Source organism: Budorcas taxicolor, chromosome 6, assembly GCF_023091745.1.
Source record: "Budorcas taxicolor isolate Tak-1 chromosome 6, Takin1.1, whole genome shotgun sequence".
Lineage (NCBI taxonomy): Eukaryota > Metazoa > Chordata > Mammalia > Artiodactyla > Bovidae > Budorcas > Budorcas taxicolor.
Window position 1 is genome coordinate 58,949,619 of NC_068915.1, and position 20,757 is coordinate 58,970,375.

The window sequence follows — 20,757 nt, forward strand, 5'->3', positions numbered from 1 at the left end:
ATATGTACCAGATCCTACTTTAAGTGCTTGTCAAGCATTATCTCATTTGATCAAGCACAAAAGCCCCTGATGCTGGCACTAGTAATAGCCTCATTTTACAAACAAGGAAACTAGGACATAGGGAAGGTAAATGAAGGTTTAACCCAGGCAGTAGGAGGTTTAACTCAAGAGCTCATGCTCTTAATCACTATACATGCTATACTGTCAGAAAAAAAAAAAAAGTTGATTTATAAAAGATGAAATATGGAATAGTAAAGCAAAATCATTTCTTTAGGAATTAATAGGTTATTAAAACTGAATAATATAATTCTCCACAAGAAGCTCCAAACTCCAAAAAGAATAAAATAAAAACAATTTTAGGTTAGAATTTTTATTTGTAAACTATTATTACCACACATATTTTAATTTATGATAAATGTTTATACTTATATTTATTCATAGTTATAGATTTAGCTTTAAAAATGAATAAAAAGATTATTTTGTGGTCAAGAAATTTCAAATTTATTTCAAGCTGCACTTTTCTGTTTTACAAACTCATTTTATTTCTGATCTCATTACGTTAATTTTATTGCAGACTTCTTTTTAACAGTCTCATTCTCTTTTATGAAGGGAAGGAAAAGGGCTTATCTTCCTCCTATTCACCTATCATTCGAAGCTATTAAAAAAATATGAAAAGATAAAATAGGCAAAAAAATAAAGTTAGCTTCTTTCCTATATCTCAATTCTAAGAAAAAGCAGAAAACTATATAATAGCATCGTATTAAATGGATACGTTGTACCCCAAGATTCTTTGATAAAACCAGGAGACAACGTTCACTTTCACACGCACATATCCTTGGCAGAATGACATAAATACTGTCTAATGGTCATAAAATTTTCAGATAAGATGTCAGTTATCTCCTTAGAAAATAACATTCAAAAATACCTGGTCTGAAATAAACAGTCCCATGTTAAAAAAAATCTGTGACCAGAACTTAAACTGTCTGACCTCTAAAAATCACAAGATAAGGATAGCCTTGACCCCGGTTGAAGGCCATTGCTGTCTGCCAACTTTGACGTTTTCAGAGTGTCACTGGAAAGCCTGATCACATCACCTTCAGTTACATAATAAACCTATCACCTTAACTGGTTTTAGTATCTCTCCCCCATATTTAAAACTTGACAAAGGTGGCTAGATGTTAAGAGGGGGCCCTTTAACGGAAGACTGCATTTGCACAACATGCCTGAGCAGATATTTAGCAACGAACCAGGTTCAAAAGTCAACCTGCCACAAGCCATAATGAAGAAACATCTCAGCTTACAAAAAATGTTATAGAAATATGCTCATGCCACTTAGATTTTCCCTTTGGTATTTGAACAACTTTATCAAATATGCAAATGTTTCAGAGAGCCTGCAAAGCTCCATCTGTGGGCTTCTTTTTAGTTTTCCCTTTAGACAGTGGGCTATTTATGTTTCAGGCACTGGGTCTGGCCCTCTCATGTGCATCACCCTGTTAAGTTGTCCCAACTGTCCTATTCAATTAAGAGTTTCTGCTTTACAGAAAGGGAGGCAGAGTCACTGACCTTTAGCCCTTTAGAGTTAGATAGGAACCAAGGATGTATCCCCCAAGGCAGGGCTTCTTTCAGCTTCTTTCTATAACACAAGGACTTCTTTCCTGTTTCATTCCCTACTTACTGACCAATTTATCTACCATGGGTACCTTCATGCTCTCAAGTACCAGCTGAAACATGTAATAAATAATAAAATTCCAGTAACACTAAAACATGAAAGGTGAATTGTAGGGTATGTGAATTCTATCTCAATAAAGCTGATGCTAGAAAATAAAAAAAATTAAACATAAGCAGGATAATAACATCAACTTTCCAATTATCCTAATAGTAAATCATAGACAGCATGGCTGAACCACAGGTAATCCAAAAACCGAATCTATAACTCACGTCTCAAATGTTTATAGATCAGTCCCTTACTATTGCTACCTCTTTAAAATACTTATTACTTCACTCATAGATTACTCTAAGAGTCTCAGCCTCCTCAATTATTATTTTTCCATTTTCCCTGTACGTTAAACTAAATTCTTCCATCTAGTTTTCAAGGTCTTCCCTAAATTGGCCTCATATACCACTCATTATTTCTCATCATGTGGGCAAGCAATCTCTTTGGGGTCCTACAAACATATCAAGCCAAGTGCTGGATGCTGTGTCTTAAATAATCCCATCCTATTAACCAGACGGGCTTCCCTGGTGGCTCAGTGGTAAAAAATCCGCCTGCCAATGCAGGAGACGTGGGTTTGACCCCTGGGTCAGGAAGAAACCCCTGGAGAAGAGAATGGCAATCCACTCCAGTATTCTTATCTGGGAAATCTCTTGGGCAGAGGAGCATGACAGGCTCTAGTCCATTGGGTAGCAAAAGTCAGACACAACTGAGAGATTAAACAACAACCAGACATATTCTTTCCCTCCATCACCTGCTCATCCTTCAAGGTTTAGACCAAATCCTACCCTCTCCATTAAGCTCTCTCCCTAACTACTGCATACTGCAGCCTCAGGCAATTCCTACAGTACTTAGGAGTCTATACTCCTACCTTTATATCCCCGGCACCTAGCAATCAGGATGGAAAAGCCAATCAGTAAAAGCCTGGTGAATGCAAGTTGCAACATGCTGTCCCAAAACAATTATGTGGTTTTTACCCTCTCTCTTCAAACCAGGTGTATTCACTTCACCGGCAACACAAGTAACTAAGTGCTAAAAATAATGCTGTCAGAGGTCTTCTTCAAGACGAACAAACCGATGAGGTATATCAGATGCTCTCATGGGCCCCAAGCATTTTTATTAGAAACTGATTCAACAGGCTCCGTGAATTTGAAGACAGTCTCCTCTAGGAGTTAACAATGCTCAGATCAAAATGACTTTATAACAAATCCACCCTAAGTTTTTTTTCCCTAAGATGACAATGTAATTCAGGGCCTTTCACTATAAAAGAATACTGCAATTATTTATATACTATGACATTATTTATACTATGACATCTTAAAATTAGTGTACATTTATAAATGTCTTATTTTTGGACCACTCAAAATAGATCAAATAAATATAAACACAAAAACAAGCATATTTTTAAAGCCACTATTAAATCTTTAGGGTCACCAGAGAATATAAGGAATTCAAGTCACAAGATTATAGATTAGAAGGCACAAATTTGCATAGTCATTATATACTTAAGATTGTTATGACTTAAAAAGGTAAAATAAAACACCAAAGTTTTTAAACAATCCAATAATAGTTTAATATATGACTCAAGACATAGCATCAACATGTATGGTGTGATATAGAGCACTATAAAAAAAAATTCCAAGAAACAACTATCCTGTTATTGGCCCTCAACTGACAGGAAATGCCAAAGATAATTACAGCCTTCCCCTGGTAAGGACAATTCTACACAGAGAAAAAGGCAACTGAAGTTCAGTTGAAAGTGAAGGAGATACATTTAGCTACCAAGAGAAGCTCAAGAACACAATACACAGTGCACTTCTCTCGAAAACAAACGTATTTAGTGCCCTTACCTGTTTCTGAAATGTAGGTAACAGGATCCTGCTGTTGGATTTTAGCAGGTTTAGAAGACAGCGGCAATTTTTCTGGTCGCTTTTTGGCATTTTTTACCTGTACTGTTTCCTCTGATTCTGAATCTGAATACAAGAGGAAAATAAAAACTTTGAAAAGAAATAGTATTAATATAGTGCACTCTTATTTCTTTTATTGGAATATATAATTGCTTTATAAGACTGTGTTAGTTTCTGCTAACACAAGTGAATCAGCCATATTCATACATCTTCTTGGACCTCCCTCCCACCCTACCCCCATATAGTTTGCTTTTATTTTTTTTTGCCATGAAACACAGCCTGTGGGATCTTAGCTCAACCAAGGATCGAACCTGAGCCCACAGCAGTGAAAGCACCAAGCCCTAACCACTAGACTACTAGGAATTACTTTAAAGTGATTATTATTAATCAATTCCTCAAGATTCTTTTCCAAACAAATCTCTTTTTTAAATTCTGATAGATTATCACTACCCAGTGGTTAAGCCTTTCTACTGCTGCGGTAATAAGTCAACACAAACTTACTCGCTTAAAACAACACAAATGCATTATTCCCAGTTCTGGAGGTTAGAAATCCAACTTGGGTCTCTGGACTAAAATCAAGCATCAGGACTGCTGTGATCCTTTCTGGATACTATACAGAAGAATCCATTTCCTTGCCTTTTCCAGTTTCTAGTGACTGCAAGCATTCCTTAGCTCACAGCCCCCTCCCTTCCTCCACCTTCAAAGACTGCAGCATTAGGCCAAGTCCTTCTCACACTGCCATCTCTCCAGGTCTCTGACCTCCTTCCACAGTCAATTGCTAAACCTCTTCTTCTGCCTTCCTCTTCTTTGTGACTACACTGGGCCCATCCAGATAATCTCCCTACATTAAGGTCACCTATAAATTTAATGTCACCTCTTTTGCCTTACAACCGAACATAGTCACAAGGTTCTAGTAACCATGGCGTGGGCATCTTTAGGGGCCATTATTCTGTCTACCACAGTCTAATCACCCAGAGCACTTAAATACAAATCAAGACAAAGTACAAATACCTAGTATATGTCTGGTACAAAACACGAGTTTCAGAAATTTCAGTGTCCTTCCTCTTCCTCTCACCATGCTTTTATAAATCCTGTCTCATACAGTTCTAAAAATGTATCAGTTATATTTCCACTGTCCCAAAAGATGGAAACTTCTGGGGAATAGGGATATGTACTTATTTCAAATTCTTTATTATATACGGCAGTAAAAGACTCACAATAAACATTCAGGTACTTTTAGAACCTTTGCTATCACTGTCAAAATCCTGATAATCTATAAATGCTTCCTTAGGTTACATTCTTAATTTTAAGAATTCATACTGGATAGATCTTCTCCAAAAAAATCAAAATCTAAAACTTTTACCATTTTTCCTTTTTAACTGCAATAAAAAAGGACCAAATCAAAAGGACAAAAATGAAGTTTTAGATCTTTGTAAAGCAACATTTTATGGCACTCTTTTTCAAATTCAGTTTCCAAGAACAGCTGAAAGAGAAATTAATACAAACACTTTAGCATATTCAAAGTAAGTTTCAGACACGCCATATATACCACATCTCTACAGAACAAAACTTTATTTTAACCTATTTCAGCTCTGATAAATCCTGTAGTATAATAAAAGTTGTTTTCAATTTTTCTTGAACACAGAGCCCTCTTCTCACAGCACCTATTAACATTATACAGAACATCAGCTCTAACAGATACAAAATGAAAATTTTTAAACTTGAAAACTCCTGAAAAGAAATATTACCCGAATCATAGATGATCCTCTTTTTCTTGTTTGACTGCTTCGGCTTGATTTCATCTTCTGTACAAGAATTATTTACCTATAAACATCACAGTATAGTTAGAATACAAGGAAGCCTATATAACTTACCTATTTTTTCCTTGTTAGACTTGAGCTCAATAGTTCACAACCAGAGAAACCCTGCCCCTACAGGAAACATTTTCACTTGTCATACTGGGGTGGGGGTGTTACAGGTATATAATGGGTAGATAAGGGATGCTATTAAACGTTCTACAATGCACAGAACAATGAATTATCTCACCCCAAATGTCAATAATGCCCTAATTAGGCTAAAGAATGGAGAAGGCAATCCACCCCACTCTAGCACTCTTGCCTGCAAAATCCCATGGACGGAGGAGCCTGGTAGGCTGCCGTCTGTGGGGTTGTGCAGAGTCGGACACAACTGAGCAAATTCACTTTCACTTTTCACTTTCATGCACTGGAGAAGGAAATGGCAACCCACTCCAGTGTTCTTGCCTGGAGAATCCCAGGGACGGGGGAGCCTGGTGCACTGCCATCTGTGGGGTCGCACAGAGTTGGACATAACTGAAGTGACGCAGCATGCACGCACACACTGGCCTATTCTTTAGCCTATTCCTACCACTGCTGCTAAGTCGCTTCAGTCGTGTCTGACTCTTTGCGACCTTATGGACTGTAGCCGGCCAGACTCCTCTGTCCATGTGGATTTTCCAAGCAAGAATACTGGAGTGGGTTGTCATTTCATTCTCCGGGGATTTTTCCAACCCAGAGATCGAGCCCACATCTCTCAGGTCTCCTGCACTGGCACACGGGTTCTTTACCACTAGAGTACCACCTGAGAAACCCTAAAGACTAGGCCAGACCCATCATCAAAAAGATAAAGAGATCACAAATGCTGGTGTGGATGCGGATAAAAGGGAACCCTTGTGCACTGCTGGTGGAACTGTAAATTGGAGCAGCCACTATGAAAACAGTACGGAGGTTTTTCAAAAAACTAAAAATAGAACTAACTACCACACGACTAGCAATTCCACTTCTGAGAATATATTCAAAGGAAGAAAAAACACTAACTTGAAAAGTTATCTGCACCCACATGTTCATAGCAGCATTACTTACAAAAGCCAAGACATAGAAACAATCCAAGCGTCAGTCAATGGATGAATGGATAAAGAAGTTGTGAATATATGAATATTACTCAGCCATAAAAAATAAGGGTATCCTACCATTTCTAACAATGTGGAGGGACCTCGAAGGCATTTAACTATGTGAAATAAATCAGAGACACATACTGTTTATCTCACTGTACATAGAATCAAAAGCAAAAAATAAAAAAGCATGAACTCATAAAAAAAGAGATCAGATCTATGGTTACCAGAGGCAGAGGGTGGGGGGGAAGGAGGACCTGGAGGAAGGTGGTCAAAATGTAAAAACTTCCAGTTTAAGATAAAGAAGTGCTAGGAATGTGATGTACAACGTGACGACTGTCGTTAACACTGCTGTATACTACACAGGAAAATTTAGGACAGCAGATCCCAAGAGTTCTTAACACAAGGAAAAAACTTTTCTTCCTTTTACTGTATGTATATAAGATGATGGATGCTAACTGAACCCAGAGTGATAATCATTTCATAATACATGTAAATCAAACTATCATGCTGTATACCTCAATCGAACAGGTGATGTATGTCAATTAAAAGATGTCCTTTTCATTACAGGGGACCGGAATGCAAAAGTAGAAAGTCAAGAAACACCTGGAATTACAGGCAAATTTGGCCTTGGAATACAGAATGAAGCAGGGCAAAGGCTAATAAGAGTTCTGCCAAGAGAACGTACTGGTCATAGCAAACACCGTCTTCCAACAACACAAGAGAAGACTCTACACATGGACATCACCAGATGGTCGACACCGAAATCAGACTGATTATATTCTTTGCAGCCAAAGATGGAGAAGCTCTATACAGTCAGCAAAAACAAGACCGGGAGTTGACTGTGGCTCCGATCATGAACTCCTTATTACCAAATTCAGACTGAAATTAAAGAAAGTGGAGAAAACCACTAGACCATTCAGGTATGACCTAAGTCAAATCCCTTATGACTATACAGTAGAAGTGAGAAATAGATTTAAGGGACTAGATCTGACAAACAGAGTGCCTGATGAACTATGGACGGAGGTTCGTGACATTGTACAGGAGACAGGATCAAGACTATCCCCAAGAAAAAGAAATGCAAAAAAGTAAAATGGCTGTCTGAGAAGGCCTTACAAATAGCTGTGAAAAGAAGGGAAGTGAAAAGCAAAGGAGAAAAGGAAAGATATACCCATTTGAATGCAGAGTTCCAAAGACTAGCAAGGAGAGACAAGAAAGCCTTCCTCAGGGATCAATGCAAAGAAATAAGAGGAAAACAACAGAATGGGAAAGACTAGAGATCTCTTCATGAAAATTAGAGATACCAAGGGAACATTTCATGCAAAGATGGGCTCAATAAAGGACAGAAATGGTAGGGACCTAACAGAAACAAAAGATATTAAGAAGAGGTGGCAAAAATACACAGAAGAACTATACAAAAAAGATCTTCACGACCCAGATAATCACCATGGTGTGATCACTCACCTAGAGCCAGACATCCTGGAATGTGAAGTCAAGTGGGCCTTAGAAAGCATTACTTCGAACAAAGCTAGTGGAGGTAATGGAATTCCAGTTGAGCTATTTCAAATCCTGAAAGATGATGCTGTGAAAGTGCTACACTCAATATGCCAGCAAATTTGGAAAACTCAGCAGTGGACACAGGACTGGAAAAGGTCAGTTTTCATCCCAATCCCAAAGAAAGGCAATGCCAAAGAATACCACACAACTGCACTCATCTCACAGGCTAGTAAAGTAATGCTCGAAATTCTCCAAGCCAGGCTTCAGCAATACGTGAACCGTGAACTTCCAGATGTCCAAGCTTGTTTTAGAAAAAGCAGAGGAACCAGAGATCAAATTGCCAACATCTGCTGGATCATCAAAAAAGCAAGAGAGTTCCAGAAAAACATCTATTTCTGCTTTATTGACTATGCCAAAGACTTTGACTGTGTGGATCACAATAAACTGTGGAAAACTCTGAAAGAGATGCGCATACCAGACCACCTGACCTGCCTCTTGAGAAACCTGTATGCAGGTCAGGAAGCAACAGTTAGAACTGGACATGGAACAACAGATTGGTTCCAAATAGGAAAAAGAATACGTCAAGGCTGTATATTGTCACCCTGCTTATTTAACTTCTATGCAGAGTACATCATGAGAAATGCTGGGCTGGATAAAGCACAAGCTGGAATCAAGATTGCCAGAAGAAATATCAATAACCTCAGATATGCAGATGACACCACCCTTATGGCAGAAAGTGAAGAAGAACTAAAGAGCCTCTTGATGAAAGTGAAAGAGGAGAGTGAAAAAGCTGGCTTAAAGCTCAACATTCAGAAAACTAAGATCATGGCATCTGGTCCCATCACTTCATGTCAAATAGATGGGGAAACAGTGGAAACAGGGGCATACTTTATTTTTTTGGGCTCCAAAATCACTGCAGATGGTGACTGCAGCCGTGAAATTAAAGGACGGTTACTCCTTGGAAAGAAAGTTATGACCAACGTAGACAGCATGTTAAAAAGCAGAGACATTACTTTGTCAACAAAGGTTCGTCTAGTCAAGGCTATGGTTTTTCCAGTGGTCATGTATGGGTGTGAGAGTTGAACTATAAAAAAAGCTGAGCACTGAAGAATAGATGCTTTTGAACTGTGGTATTGGAAAGGCTCTTGAGAGTCCCTTGGACTGCACTGAGATCCAAGCAGTCCATCCTAAAGGAGATCAGTCCTGGGTATTCATTGGAAGGACTGATGTTGAAGCTGAAACTCCAATACTTTGGCCACCTAATGTGAAGAACTAACTCATCTGAAAAGACCCTGATGCTGGGAAAGACTGAAGGTGGGAGGAGAATGGGATGACAGAGGATGAGATGGTTAGATGGCATCACTGACTCAATGGACATGAGTTTGTGCAAACTATGGGAGGACAGGGAAGCCTGGCATGCTACAGTCCATGGGATCATGGAGTGAGACACGACTGAGGGACTAAACAACAAGCCTCAATTATCTGTAGTGCAACTCCATAATTCTAATATATATACATATATGTGTGTGTGGGCATATGCGTGTATGTGTGTGTGTGTATATATATATGTAAGGACTCTTCTCCTATAAGAAGAGGAGAGAGTAAAGCAGAAATATATTTGAAGAAATAATGGTAAAAAATTACCAAATTCAAAAAAATAAATTCACAGACTCAGAAGCTCAGAAACCCTAAACAGTATTAAAAAAAAGAAAACTACACCCAAGTACACCATGGGCAAGGCTGAAACTCAAAGATAAAGTCTTTTAAAGCAGCATGAGAAAATAATACACACATACAAGAGAAAACAATATAAATGACTGCTAACATCTCACCAGAAAAAAATGGAGACCAAAAAAAAGGAATGGAACACCTTTACAGTGCTGAAACAAAAACTATCAGTCCAAAACTCTATATCCAGCAAAAACATCGAGAATGGAGACAGAACAAAGACATTTTTAGATAAACAAAAACTTATAAAATTCACTGCCAATAGGCCTATGCTACAAGAAATGCTTAAGAAAATTCTTCAGATTTACAGAAAATGGTATAAGGGACTTCCCTGGTGGTCCAGTGGCTAAGACTCCACGCTCCCAATGCAGGGGGTCTGGGTTCAATCCTTGCTCAGAGAACTAGATTTTACGTGCAAGCCGCAACTAAAGATTCTGCATGCTGCCAACAAAGATCGAAAGGATCCTATGTGCTGCAACTAAGACTGGGTGCATTTATATAATTAAATAAATAAATATATTAATTAAAGAAAATTATAGTAGATGGAAATTCAGATCTTTGATAAGAAAGGAAAACACCAGAAGTGGCCAATATATGGTTAAGTACAAAAGATCAATCTTCCTGTTTTTTTTTTTTTGACAGCAGAAGACTGAGATTTTTATTTTAGTCTCACCTAGGAAATCAAAAAAGTTAATTTATGTGTTTAAATTATAATTTATTGGTATTTTAATGACAGTTTAATTACATGCATTTGTAATTTTACTCTTACATGTTTTTAAAATATTGTTTAATTATTTTTACCTTATTTACAAAGGAAGTTTTTACTGAGATATAATTGACATGTAACATTATATTAGCTTCAGGTGTACAGCATGATGATTCAATATTTACATATATTATAAAACGACCATAAGTCCAGTTAACATCCATCACCGTATGTAGTCACAAAGCAATTTTCCTTTGTTAATTCCTTTAAAATAACGTTGGTTTAGAGCAATAATTATTATATTGAATGTGGAGTATTAACATATATAGATATAATTCATATGCCAATTATGGCATAAAGGGTGGGGTAGTAGTAAACTGACCTGTAGAGCTGCAAAATTCTCACATTTTACACACAGAGGAACAATATTAACTCAAATACACTACTGGCACCACTGCCTGCTTATCATAGTGATATTATATCTTAAATTCTCTGAAGCCCAAGGAGGATAGGAAAAAGAAGCCAAAGCCTTGCTTCACGAGAAGCCCAATACTGGAGCTTATGTCTTTATGAGCAAACTTTGGTTAAGTTTTCGTTAAAACAGTTAACGAGAGAAGAAAAAAAAAAAAAAATAAAACAGTTAACGAAAATACCAAACTATAGACACAGTAAGATATATTAACTAGAAATAAGTAAGACCTTATTATCTGCTAAATACGTCGAAATTTATATTTACATAAGGCTCTCAATATATCAAATCTCAGAACTGAGTTTATTTTATACAATTCAACATTGCATCTGGAAAACTGACCTTGATTTCCTTTATTCCTTTCTTTGCTTTTAAACTTTCTTCAGCAGACTTTGTTTTCTCATTCTTCTTTACTGTTTCACTTACAAGTTTCTTTCCACTTGGTATAACCCCAAAGAATTTTCGAATATCCTAGAAGCAAAAAAGGAGATTCATAAACAAACATTAACTGCACAAAATTCTAATTTCAATTGTAAAAAGGAACAACTCTACATCACACTGGTGGACTCTCAATCATGTCTTCACAATGATATAGTTCCAAGTGTGCAGCAGCATCCTTTTTAGATGCAAAAATTAACTGATAAGATTACCTGAGTTAAAAAAATGAGTCTAGGGAATTCCCTGGTGGTCCAGTGGTAAGGACTCCGAGCTTTTACTGCTAAGGCCCCGTTCAACCAGGTTCAATCCCTGGCTGGAGAACTAAGATCCTACAAGCTGAGCAGCACAGGCAAAAAGATTCAAAAATAATAATAATGTGCCTAATGAAAAGTAATTTTAATCCTCAGAATCTGGCCAAAAACAGGGCAAAAATAAAGGAAATTTTTGCTAAAAACAGCACAGTTAAAAGAGGCAAGTAACAAGCATTTATTGATTATGCCTGCACGTACCCCATCATCGTAGACACACTAGTGGAAAAGACAAAGTGTTGAAGAACATAATCCTTGCCTATGGAATTTATACTCCAGTTTGAGAGAAGAACAACTCTTACAACCCTGATCATTTAAGACCTTAATAACTAAGAACTTTTAAATTATTTCCCTTTACATGATTTTTCCAAATTCCAAAGGAAAAATTTTGATTATACTTCCTCAATTACTCTGTCAAATTAATCATACTAAAACATTTGCAATGTAACATAATTAATATCACTCATCTTTCTTATGATACATATTCTTCCTACGCTTTTAGATTTTCAGTTCAATTCAGTCTCTCAGTGGTGTCCGCCTCTTTGACTCTTTGCAACCCCATGGACTACAGCACACCAGGCCTCCCTGTCCATCACCAACTCCAGGAGTTTACTTAAACTCATGTCCATTGAGTCGGTGATGCCATCCAACCATCTCATCCTCTGTCGTCCTCTTCTCCTCCTGCCTTCAATCTTTCCCAGAATCAGGGTCTTTTCAAATGAGTCAGTTCTTCGCATCAGGTGGCCAAAGTATTGGAGGTTCAGTTTCAACATCACTCCTTTCGATGGATATTCAGGACTGATGTTCTTTAGGACGGACTTTTAGATTTAAGCTCTGAATACACTGTGGCGTAGAGAAAAGGCAATAGACCTTAGAGTAAGAAATCCCTGGTATGAATCTCTGCTCTAGCACTTTCCAGGGGACCAAGGTATGACCTTGACTTTTAATCTGTTTTCTCATCAGTAAAGTGAGTCGAATACTCCCTACACTTTATGAGGATTAATTATGCATCTATCACAATTCTGACTCAGTAAAAAGCTTCCCTTCTCCCTCATTTATGCACTATTAACCCTCCATATCACTGAAACATCTCCACCTACAGTTCTCTACTCACAGGAAAGGAAGGGTATAAGGAACACAGAATATGAGAATTTAGGATCTGAATTTCAAAGAACTGGGTTCAAAGAGGGAGTTGAACTATTTTCCCTATTCCTATCCTCAATGCTTATAATCTTGAGTCTTCAATTTTTTTTTGCCTGTTCCAAGTTCTCTCTCTTTACTGTAATGAGGAAAATACCTGTTAAAAGTACTTTGTCAAGTGCAACAAGGTAACAATGTTTTCCTCGATCCTGGCGGTAACTGTCACACTCTTAAAATGTCAAAAATCCCAAATAAGTGTGTTCTGCAAACACAGAAACACATAGCTTTGTGGTTAAGCCAATAAAGAAAACAGATAAACGAGGTACACAGACATGTTAAATATTTTTGAAAGGTTACAGACTTCCCTGGTTTTATACCCTCTTCTGTAAATTTCCTAATATAAAAAAGTCACAAATCCATCCTAATAAAATCTAAGATATATTGTTTGCAAAATGGTACCTTAGCTATGAAACTGAGACATTTGTGTCAGTTGCTAAAGAAAAACTAGATAATAAAGAAAGCCAGAAAGCCACAGTCTTCCATATAATTTGCAAAGAATTGAATTTGAGGGGGACAACTACTTACTTTATTGCCTCTGGAGGAAATGAGAGTTTCACATTGGAGTTTCACTTTTGAAATTACCAAGTGAGTCTTCAAATAGTGTGATTTTTCAAATATACACACAGAGCACACATGCACCACAGTTCAATACTGAACATTAACAATCGGCTTAAAGTCAGTGGTGGTTTTCCATTTGTGATGGAAACACAAATACTTAAAACCACAAAGAGAAAGAAAACAAAACATAATTCAGGAAATGGAACTATTGGTAACGTTGAGCTCTCTGACTTTTGTCTGTACCACCCTGCCAATCCTAAGCATTTTTGCAACCTTTTCTTCCTAAGTAATTCTTCCTATTCACAACCCCTTTCCTTTCCCTGTATTCTCCCCTACTTTCCCACTCCTCATGCCGTTACACTCTGACGGCAGCAGAACAATTAAATTACAGCATCCTGATCCTAACTCAATATCTACTAAAAATCTAAACTTTTGAAAAAGAATTTTCATTGGAGTGAAAGTCATTCTACTCACACTTTTTTTAGGAGTTACCTCCAAAGTGAGCAGCCATCTGGTATATAAACATCTAAGATAAAAAGGTCACCAATTTGACTTTAATTTATACCATGACTTTACCTTATTATTAACAGTCCCTACCTGGTATTCCAGGTCTTTAAAGATTTCATGAAATAAAGAATAACACTAGTGACTAATCAAATTCCCAAATAATGGATCTAAACATCACTCTTACCTGCACAGAACAATTCTTGCTCAGTATATGAGTAGAAAAAGGAAGACGTTTTTAAATTTATTTTTATAATCTTAGCAAAGGGAAGTCCTTCCAAGCAGAACATCAAGACTAGAAACTACCCATTAAGAAAGAAAAATTTGACTATATAAAAATAAAAGATATCATAAACAGTTAAAAAATAACTAACATGAAAATATCTACCACACATTATATATGAGGGCTCCTACAAATCAATAAAAGGTAATCCAGTAGAAAAAAATGGATAAAAGTTACCAGTAGATAAATTATAAAAGAAATGCAAATAACCAAATAATAAAAGATGCTCAACCTGACAAATAATAGATAAATTAGAACTTGATTATTTTTCTAAGTGTTAAAAGATTCGTAATGCCCAGGCATGTCAAAGGTGTGGGGAAACAGATTCTCACACACTATACTGCTAATAACAGTAAAAATTGGTATAACCTTTCCAAGACAATCCAACAACACTTATCAAAATTTTAAATGTGCATACCCTTTGTCCCAGGATTTCACTTCTAAAAGAAATGGTAAAAGAAACGGTTTTATTTGGGGAAACCAAAAGAGTGGTAATTAACTCTTATTTTCTTTTTAAATAGTTATTAATTGAACATGACAGTTCAAATAAAGCAAAAGATTTAGGCAAAAATCACATAAACATTAAAACAGATTTTGGCACAGACAGCTAATAGCAACAAGTTTTTCACACTTCTATTTACAGCTACTGGACACAGATTTATCTCTTTTGACGATTCTATGAGGTATAAAGGCAAATAGAATGATTTATCTTCATTTTATAGATAAATAAGTAGAATTAAGTCTGACAAACATAAGCTTTTAGTCAGTTTTGCCACTTACTATTAGACACTTGGGCTTCCCGGGTAGCTCAGTTGGTAAAGAATTCGCCTGTAATGGAGGAGACCCCAGTTCGATTCCTGGGTGGGGAAGATCCACTGGAGAAGGGATAGGCTACCCACTCCAGTATTCTTGGGTGTCCCTTGTGGCTCAGCTGGTAAAAGAATCTGGCCACAATGCAGGAGACCTGGGTCGATCCTGGGTTGGGAAGATCCCCTGGAGAAGGGAAAGGCTACCCACTCCAGTATTCTGGCCTGGAGCGTTCCATGGACTCTACAGTCCATGGGGTCGCACGACTGAGCGACTTTCACTTTCACTAGACACTTGGGGTCTTCCCAGGTGGCACCAGTGGTAAAGAACCCGCCTGCCAATGCAGGAGATGTAAGAGACATGGGTTCGATCCTGGGTCAGGAAGATCCCCTGAAGGAAGGCATGGCAACCCACTCCGGTATTCTTGCCTGGATAGTCCCAAGGACAGAGGAGTCTGGTGGGCTACAAAGAGTCAGACACAACTGAAGCAACTTAGCACACATGCACCGGGCACTTGGGATGAATTACTTAACTTTTCTGGCCCTCTGTTTCTTCATAATGCCACTTGCCTCACAAGATTCTTGTGGGGATTAGAGATGGCACACCAGATTGCGACCTGGTCCTCTGACTCCAAATTCCTTTCATAGTTCTCTCTCTACTTGACCACAACTGCCCCCTCATAGTTTTACCATAATTCTAAGTGAAAGTCACTCAGTCATGTCCAACTCTTTGCGACCCCATGGACTATACAGTCCATGGAATTCTCCAGGCCAGAATACTGGAGTGGGTAGCCTTTCCCTTCTCCAGGGGATCTTCCCAACCCAGGGATTGAACCCAGATCTCCCGTACTGCAGGTGATTCTTTACCAGCTGAGCCACAAGGGAAGCCCAAGGATACTGGAATGGGTAGCCCATCCCTTCTCCAGCGGATCTTCCCAACCCAGGAATCAAACTGGAGTCTCCTGCATTGCAGGCAGATTCTTTACCAACTGAGTTATCAAGGAAGCCCTGATAGATCCTGATAACTCTCACGATCTAAGCAAAAGCAGCCACACTCCATCACTAGCAATATGGCCTTTCCCTTATTATTCCTGATACATTTGATCCTTATGTGATTACAGATAGGCACCATGCCAGGGACTTAGGACACAAACAGGGAAAAGACCTCATAAAGTTACCTGGGAGACAAATTAGTATATGAAGAATTAAATACAAAACAGTGCTAAGACAGAGCTAATCACAAAACTGTAAAAGCACCAGGAGCACCTAATACAGACAGCCTCAAGGACAGGAGTAAGACCTGAAATGGGTCCCAAAGTGATTAGCAGGAGATACTTTTGATAGTCATAGAAATCTGAGTTTGAACACTTTGCTATAAATTCCATACAGGAGGCTTGTCTATCCTACTCACCTCTGTATCTCAAGTACAGGGCCAGCACCTCAGATAAGCAGATGCTTAATTAATAATGGTTAAACACATGAGTGGTTATTTCTAAAGTCACTGACCTTCACACCTGGGCTCAGAAAGAGAGGTTCTTAACTGTGTAAAATGAAACTGATGGTAGATTTTTTTTTTAAAGACTGCTTATTAAAATAAACTTTGAGATTAATTTGTGGGCATGACTTTATCTACTGCTCTTTGTTTTAAGGAATTTTAAGCAGGTATTAAATTAACATTATTGTGTATTATTTCCCAGGAAAATTATTCAAGTTGACTCTTCTATCATATGGTACTCTTGTCATATTACAGTATTGTGGCTACAAAAAACAAAATACTTTCACTTTTAGTATAATACTCTTCTTCACAGCTTTTCTCTAAAGCCTATTAATGGCTCTCCATGGACCTTCAGTTAAAAACTTCTGATTCACATACTCACACTGCATAAGCTAACTTACATCCATCTCAAAATCAGGTACCGCTCAGAAGCACACTGCTGCTGCTGCTGCTGCGGCTTAGTCGCTCAGTCGTGACCCACTCTTGGAGGCCTCACGGACTAAAGCCCGCCAGGCTCCTCTGTCCATGGAACTTTCCAGGTAAGAATACTGGAGTGGGTTGTCATTTTCTTCTCCAGATCTTCCTGACTCAGGGATCGAACCCGCGTCTCCTGCTTAGCAGGTGGATTCTTTACCACTGAGCCACCTGAGCCTCGTAAATCTTGTCTCTACTCCAGACCTCTGAGCTCCATATCCATGTAGCCAAACAGTCTGTCATCTTCAGTTCAGTTCAGTTCAGTCGCTCAGTCGTGTCCGACTCTTTGCGACCCCGTGAATCGCAGCACACCAGGCCTCCCTGTCCATCACCAACTCCCGGAGTTCACTCAGACTCACATCCATCGAGTCTGTGATGCCATCCACCCATCTCATCCTCTGTCGTCCCCTTCTCCTCCTGCCCTCAATCCCTCCCAGCATCAGTCTTTTCCAATGAGTCAACTCTTCGCATGAGGTGGCCAAAGTACTGGAGTTTCAGCTTTAGCATCATTCCTTCCAAAGAAATCCCAGGGCTGATCTCCTTCAGAATGGACTGGTTGGATCTCACCTCTATCCAAATGCCCCAAAGATGCCTCCAACTCATAACATCCAAAACCAAGCTCATATTTTGGGGCTACTTGTTTCTCTCTCTTTCCCACCTCAATGCACAGCATAAGCATTCACTCAAAACAGAAAAATGGGCACTGTTTTTCCTCCTTCTGACCCTCCACCTCACCAACCTATCTAAGAATCTCCTGACTACTGCTGTCTTCCTTCTTCTGTTTCTATTGCCAATGCCCTGATTTAGGGCTTCATTTACTTAATAAAAAAATATTTATTTATCTACTTGGCTGTGCTGGGTCTTAATTGGGGCACACAGGATCTCTGTTGCTGCATGGGAGATCTTCCATCATGGGCTCTTCTTTGCAGCATGCAGGCCCTCAAGTTGTGGCTTGTGGGCTCCAGAACGTGTGGGCTCAGCAGCTGCAGCACCAGGGCTTAGTTGCAACATGCGGGATCCCAGTTCGAGGACCAGCAGTCGAACCTGCGTCCCCTGCATTGGAAGGCAGGTTCTGAACCATTGGACCGCCAATAAAGTCCCTATTTACTTTTTTAACAAACCCTTAAATAGGACTTACTCTGTGCCAGACAATGATTTAAACACTTTAAAAAACGAATTTAATCCACATAACAAAGTCTATAACATTCTTTAATTCATAGATGAAAAAACTGAAAATGCCAACAAGACATTTTCTAGTAAAAGTTTTGAAAGATAAGACGTTCTTGAAGTGAAGTGAAAGTTGTTCAGTCGTGTCTGACTCTTTGTGACCCCTTGGAATTCTTCAGGCCAGAATACTGGAGTGGGTAGCCTTTCCCTTCTCCAGGGGATCTTCCCAATTCAGGGATGGAACCCAGGTTGCCCACATTGCAGGCAGATTTTTTACCAGCTGAGTCACATAAATGTAAGCAAAAGGGAAAGATCTGTTGCACTCTCCTACCCTAAGGTGTAACTAACAATTCTACAACACTATTAAAGAAAAGCATCACCTATCAGGCAGCCCAAATGCAATTTTAATATACATTTACACTGGAAGGAAAGTTATGACCAATCTAGATAGCATATTAAAAGCAAAGACATTACTTTGTCAACAAAGGTCCATCTAGTCAAGGCTATGGTTTTTCCAGTGGTCATGTATGGATGTGAGAGCTGGACTGTGAAGAAAGCTGAGCACCGAAGAATTGATGCTTTTGAACTGTGGTGTTGGAGAAGACTCTTGAGAGCCCCTTGGACTGCAAGGAGATCCAACCAGTCCATCCTAAAGGAATTCAGTCCTGGGTGTTCATTGGAAGGACTGATGTTGAAGCTGAAACTCCAATTCTTTGGCCACCTGATGCAAAGAGCTGACTCACTGGAAAAGACCCTGATGCTAGGAAAGATTGAGGGCAGGAGGAGAAGGGGACGACAGAGGATAAGATGGTTGGATGGCATCATCGACTCAATGGACATGGGTTTGGGTGGACTCCGGGAGTTGGTGATGGACAGGGAGGCCTGGCATGGTGCGGTTCATGGGGTCACAAAGAATCAGACACGACTGAGCAACTGACCTGAACTGACATAAGTCAAGACAAAGTACCAGACCAGTACTCAAAAAAGAAATTATTAATTTTTCAGAAGTTTCCAAATCTGGTAATTACAAATCTATTAGTAGAGTTAGAGGTGGGGAAAAAAAAAAAACCTTTGCAATAAATACTCCTAAACCTGCACAAAGGAAGCTATCATAATGACCTTTTAACTTTAAAAGATCAAAGTACAAAAGCTGATACATATTTACTTTGAAGTATAACCAAACAGCTAGTAACTTTTCCACTGTACATGGGCTCAACGAGCAAACAAGCTATATCCGCCTACCAAAAATGCAAAGAGAAACCATATCATACCACTGTGTTCACTCACTTTGAAGAGTACAGGATTTTATGCAAAATAAGCACTGCAGTGCTGTGGAGTTGGCTTTACTTCTCTAATGTGAAAATCAGTCAGTTCAGTCGCTCAGTCGTGTCCGACTCGTTGCGACCCCATGAGTCGCAGCATGCTAGGCCTCCCTGTCCATCACCAACTCCCGGAGTTCACTCAGACTCGCGTCCATCGAGTCCGTGATGCCATCCACCCATCTCATCCTCTGTCATCCCCTTCTCCTGCTGCCCCCAATCCTTCCCACCGTCAGAGTCTTTTCCAATGAGTCAACTCTTCGCATGAGGTGACCAAAGTACTGGAGTTTCAGCTTCAGCATCATTCCCTCCAAAGAAATCCCAGGGCTGATTTCCTTCAGAATGGACTGGTTGGATCTCCTTGCAGTCCAAGGGACTCTCAAGAGTCTTCTCCAACACCACAGTTCAAAAGCATCAATTCTTCGGTGCTCAGCTTTCTTCACAGTCCAACTCTCACATCCATACATGACCACTGGAAAAACCATACCTTTGACTAGACAGACCTTTATTGGAAAAGTAATGTCTCTGCTTTTGAATATGCTATCTAGGTTGGTCATAACTTTTCTTCCAAGGAATAAGCGTCTTTTAATTTCATGGCTGCAGTCACCATCCGCAGTGATTTTGGAGCCCAAAAAAAGTCTGACACTGTTTCCACTGTTTCCCCATCTATTTCCCATGAATTTGAAAGTAAAGAAATACAAATATTTTGATTACTATGTTTAATTTATCCACCAAATCCACAAGCAGAAACTGATTATCACCAACACACTTAACAAAATCTATCCAAATGCAAAAATCTTTAATCCTGAAAAAGTTAAATGCAAAATGATAAATCTGACTAAAAGTGTATATTAACAGCAGCACAGAATAGACAAATGAAATTTAGTAATTTTAAATTATATTAAAAGCTTATACTTTAAAAACGACAGGTAAGCTGTTGGAATGTAATTCCCTAAGTTCAGGAGAGAGATCCATTCTCACCACTCTTATTCAACACTCTGGTTTTAAAAAAAAACAAAGCCATTAGGCAAAGCTAAATTATAAAAGGCATACAAGATTGAGCAGAAAGAAGCAAGATTATTTTTATTTGCAGCTGAAATGATCTTAAATAAAGAAAATCCTAAGGAATTTACTAAAATGAAAAACTGTTAGAACTAACTTAAATGAGTTCTACAAGGTTGCATGATACAAGATCAATATACTACAACCAACTGTATTTCTATACTTTTCAAAAGAACAAACCAGAAATGAAATTAACAATTCCATCTATAACATCATT

The 20,757-nt window shown here is 38.6% G+C and overlaps 1 protein-coding gene across 1 annotated transcript in view; it reads right to left on the bottom strand.

Annotated features, from left to right (window-relative positions):
* Positions 1-20,757, bottom strand: part of RFC1 (replication factor C subunit 1) — a 71,590-nt gene that overhangs the window by 46,709 nt on the left and 4,124 nt on the right. Inside the window, exons 2-4 of the mRNA XM_052641981.1 lie at positions 11,269-11,397; positions 5,367-5,442; positions 3,562-3,684 (exon numbers count right to left, since the gene is read on the bottom strand). Of these exons, the coding sequence (XP_052497941.1) occupies positions 3,562-3,684; positions 5,367-5,442; positions 11,269-11,397 (328 nt within the window). The remainder of the gene's footprint in view (positions 1-3,561; positions 3,685-5,366; positions 5,443-11,268; positions 11,398-20,757) is intronic.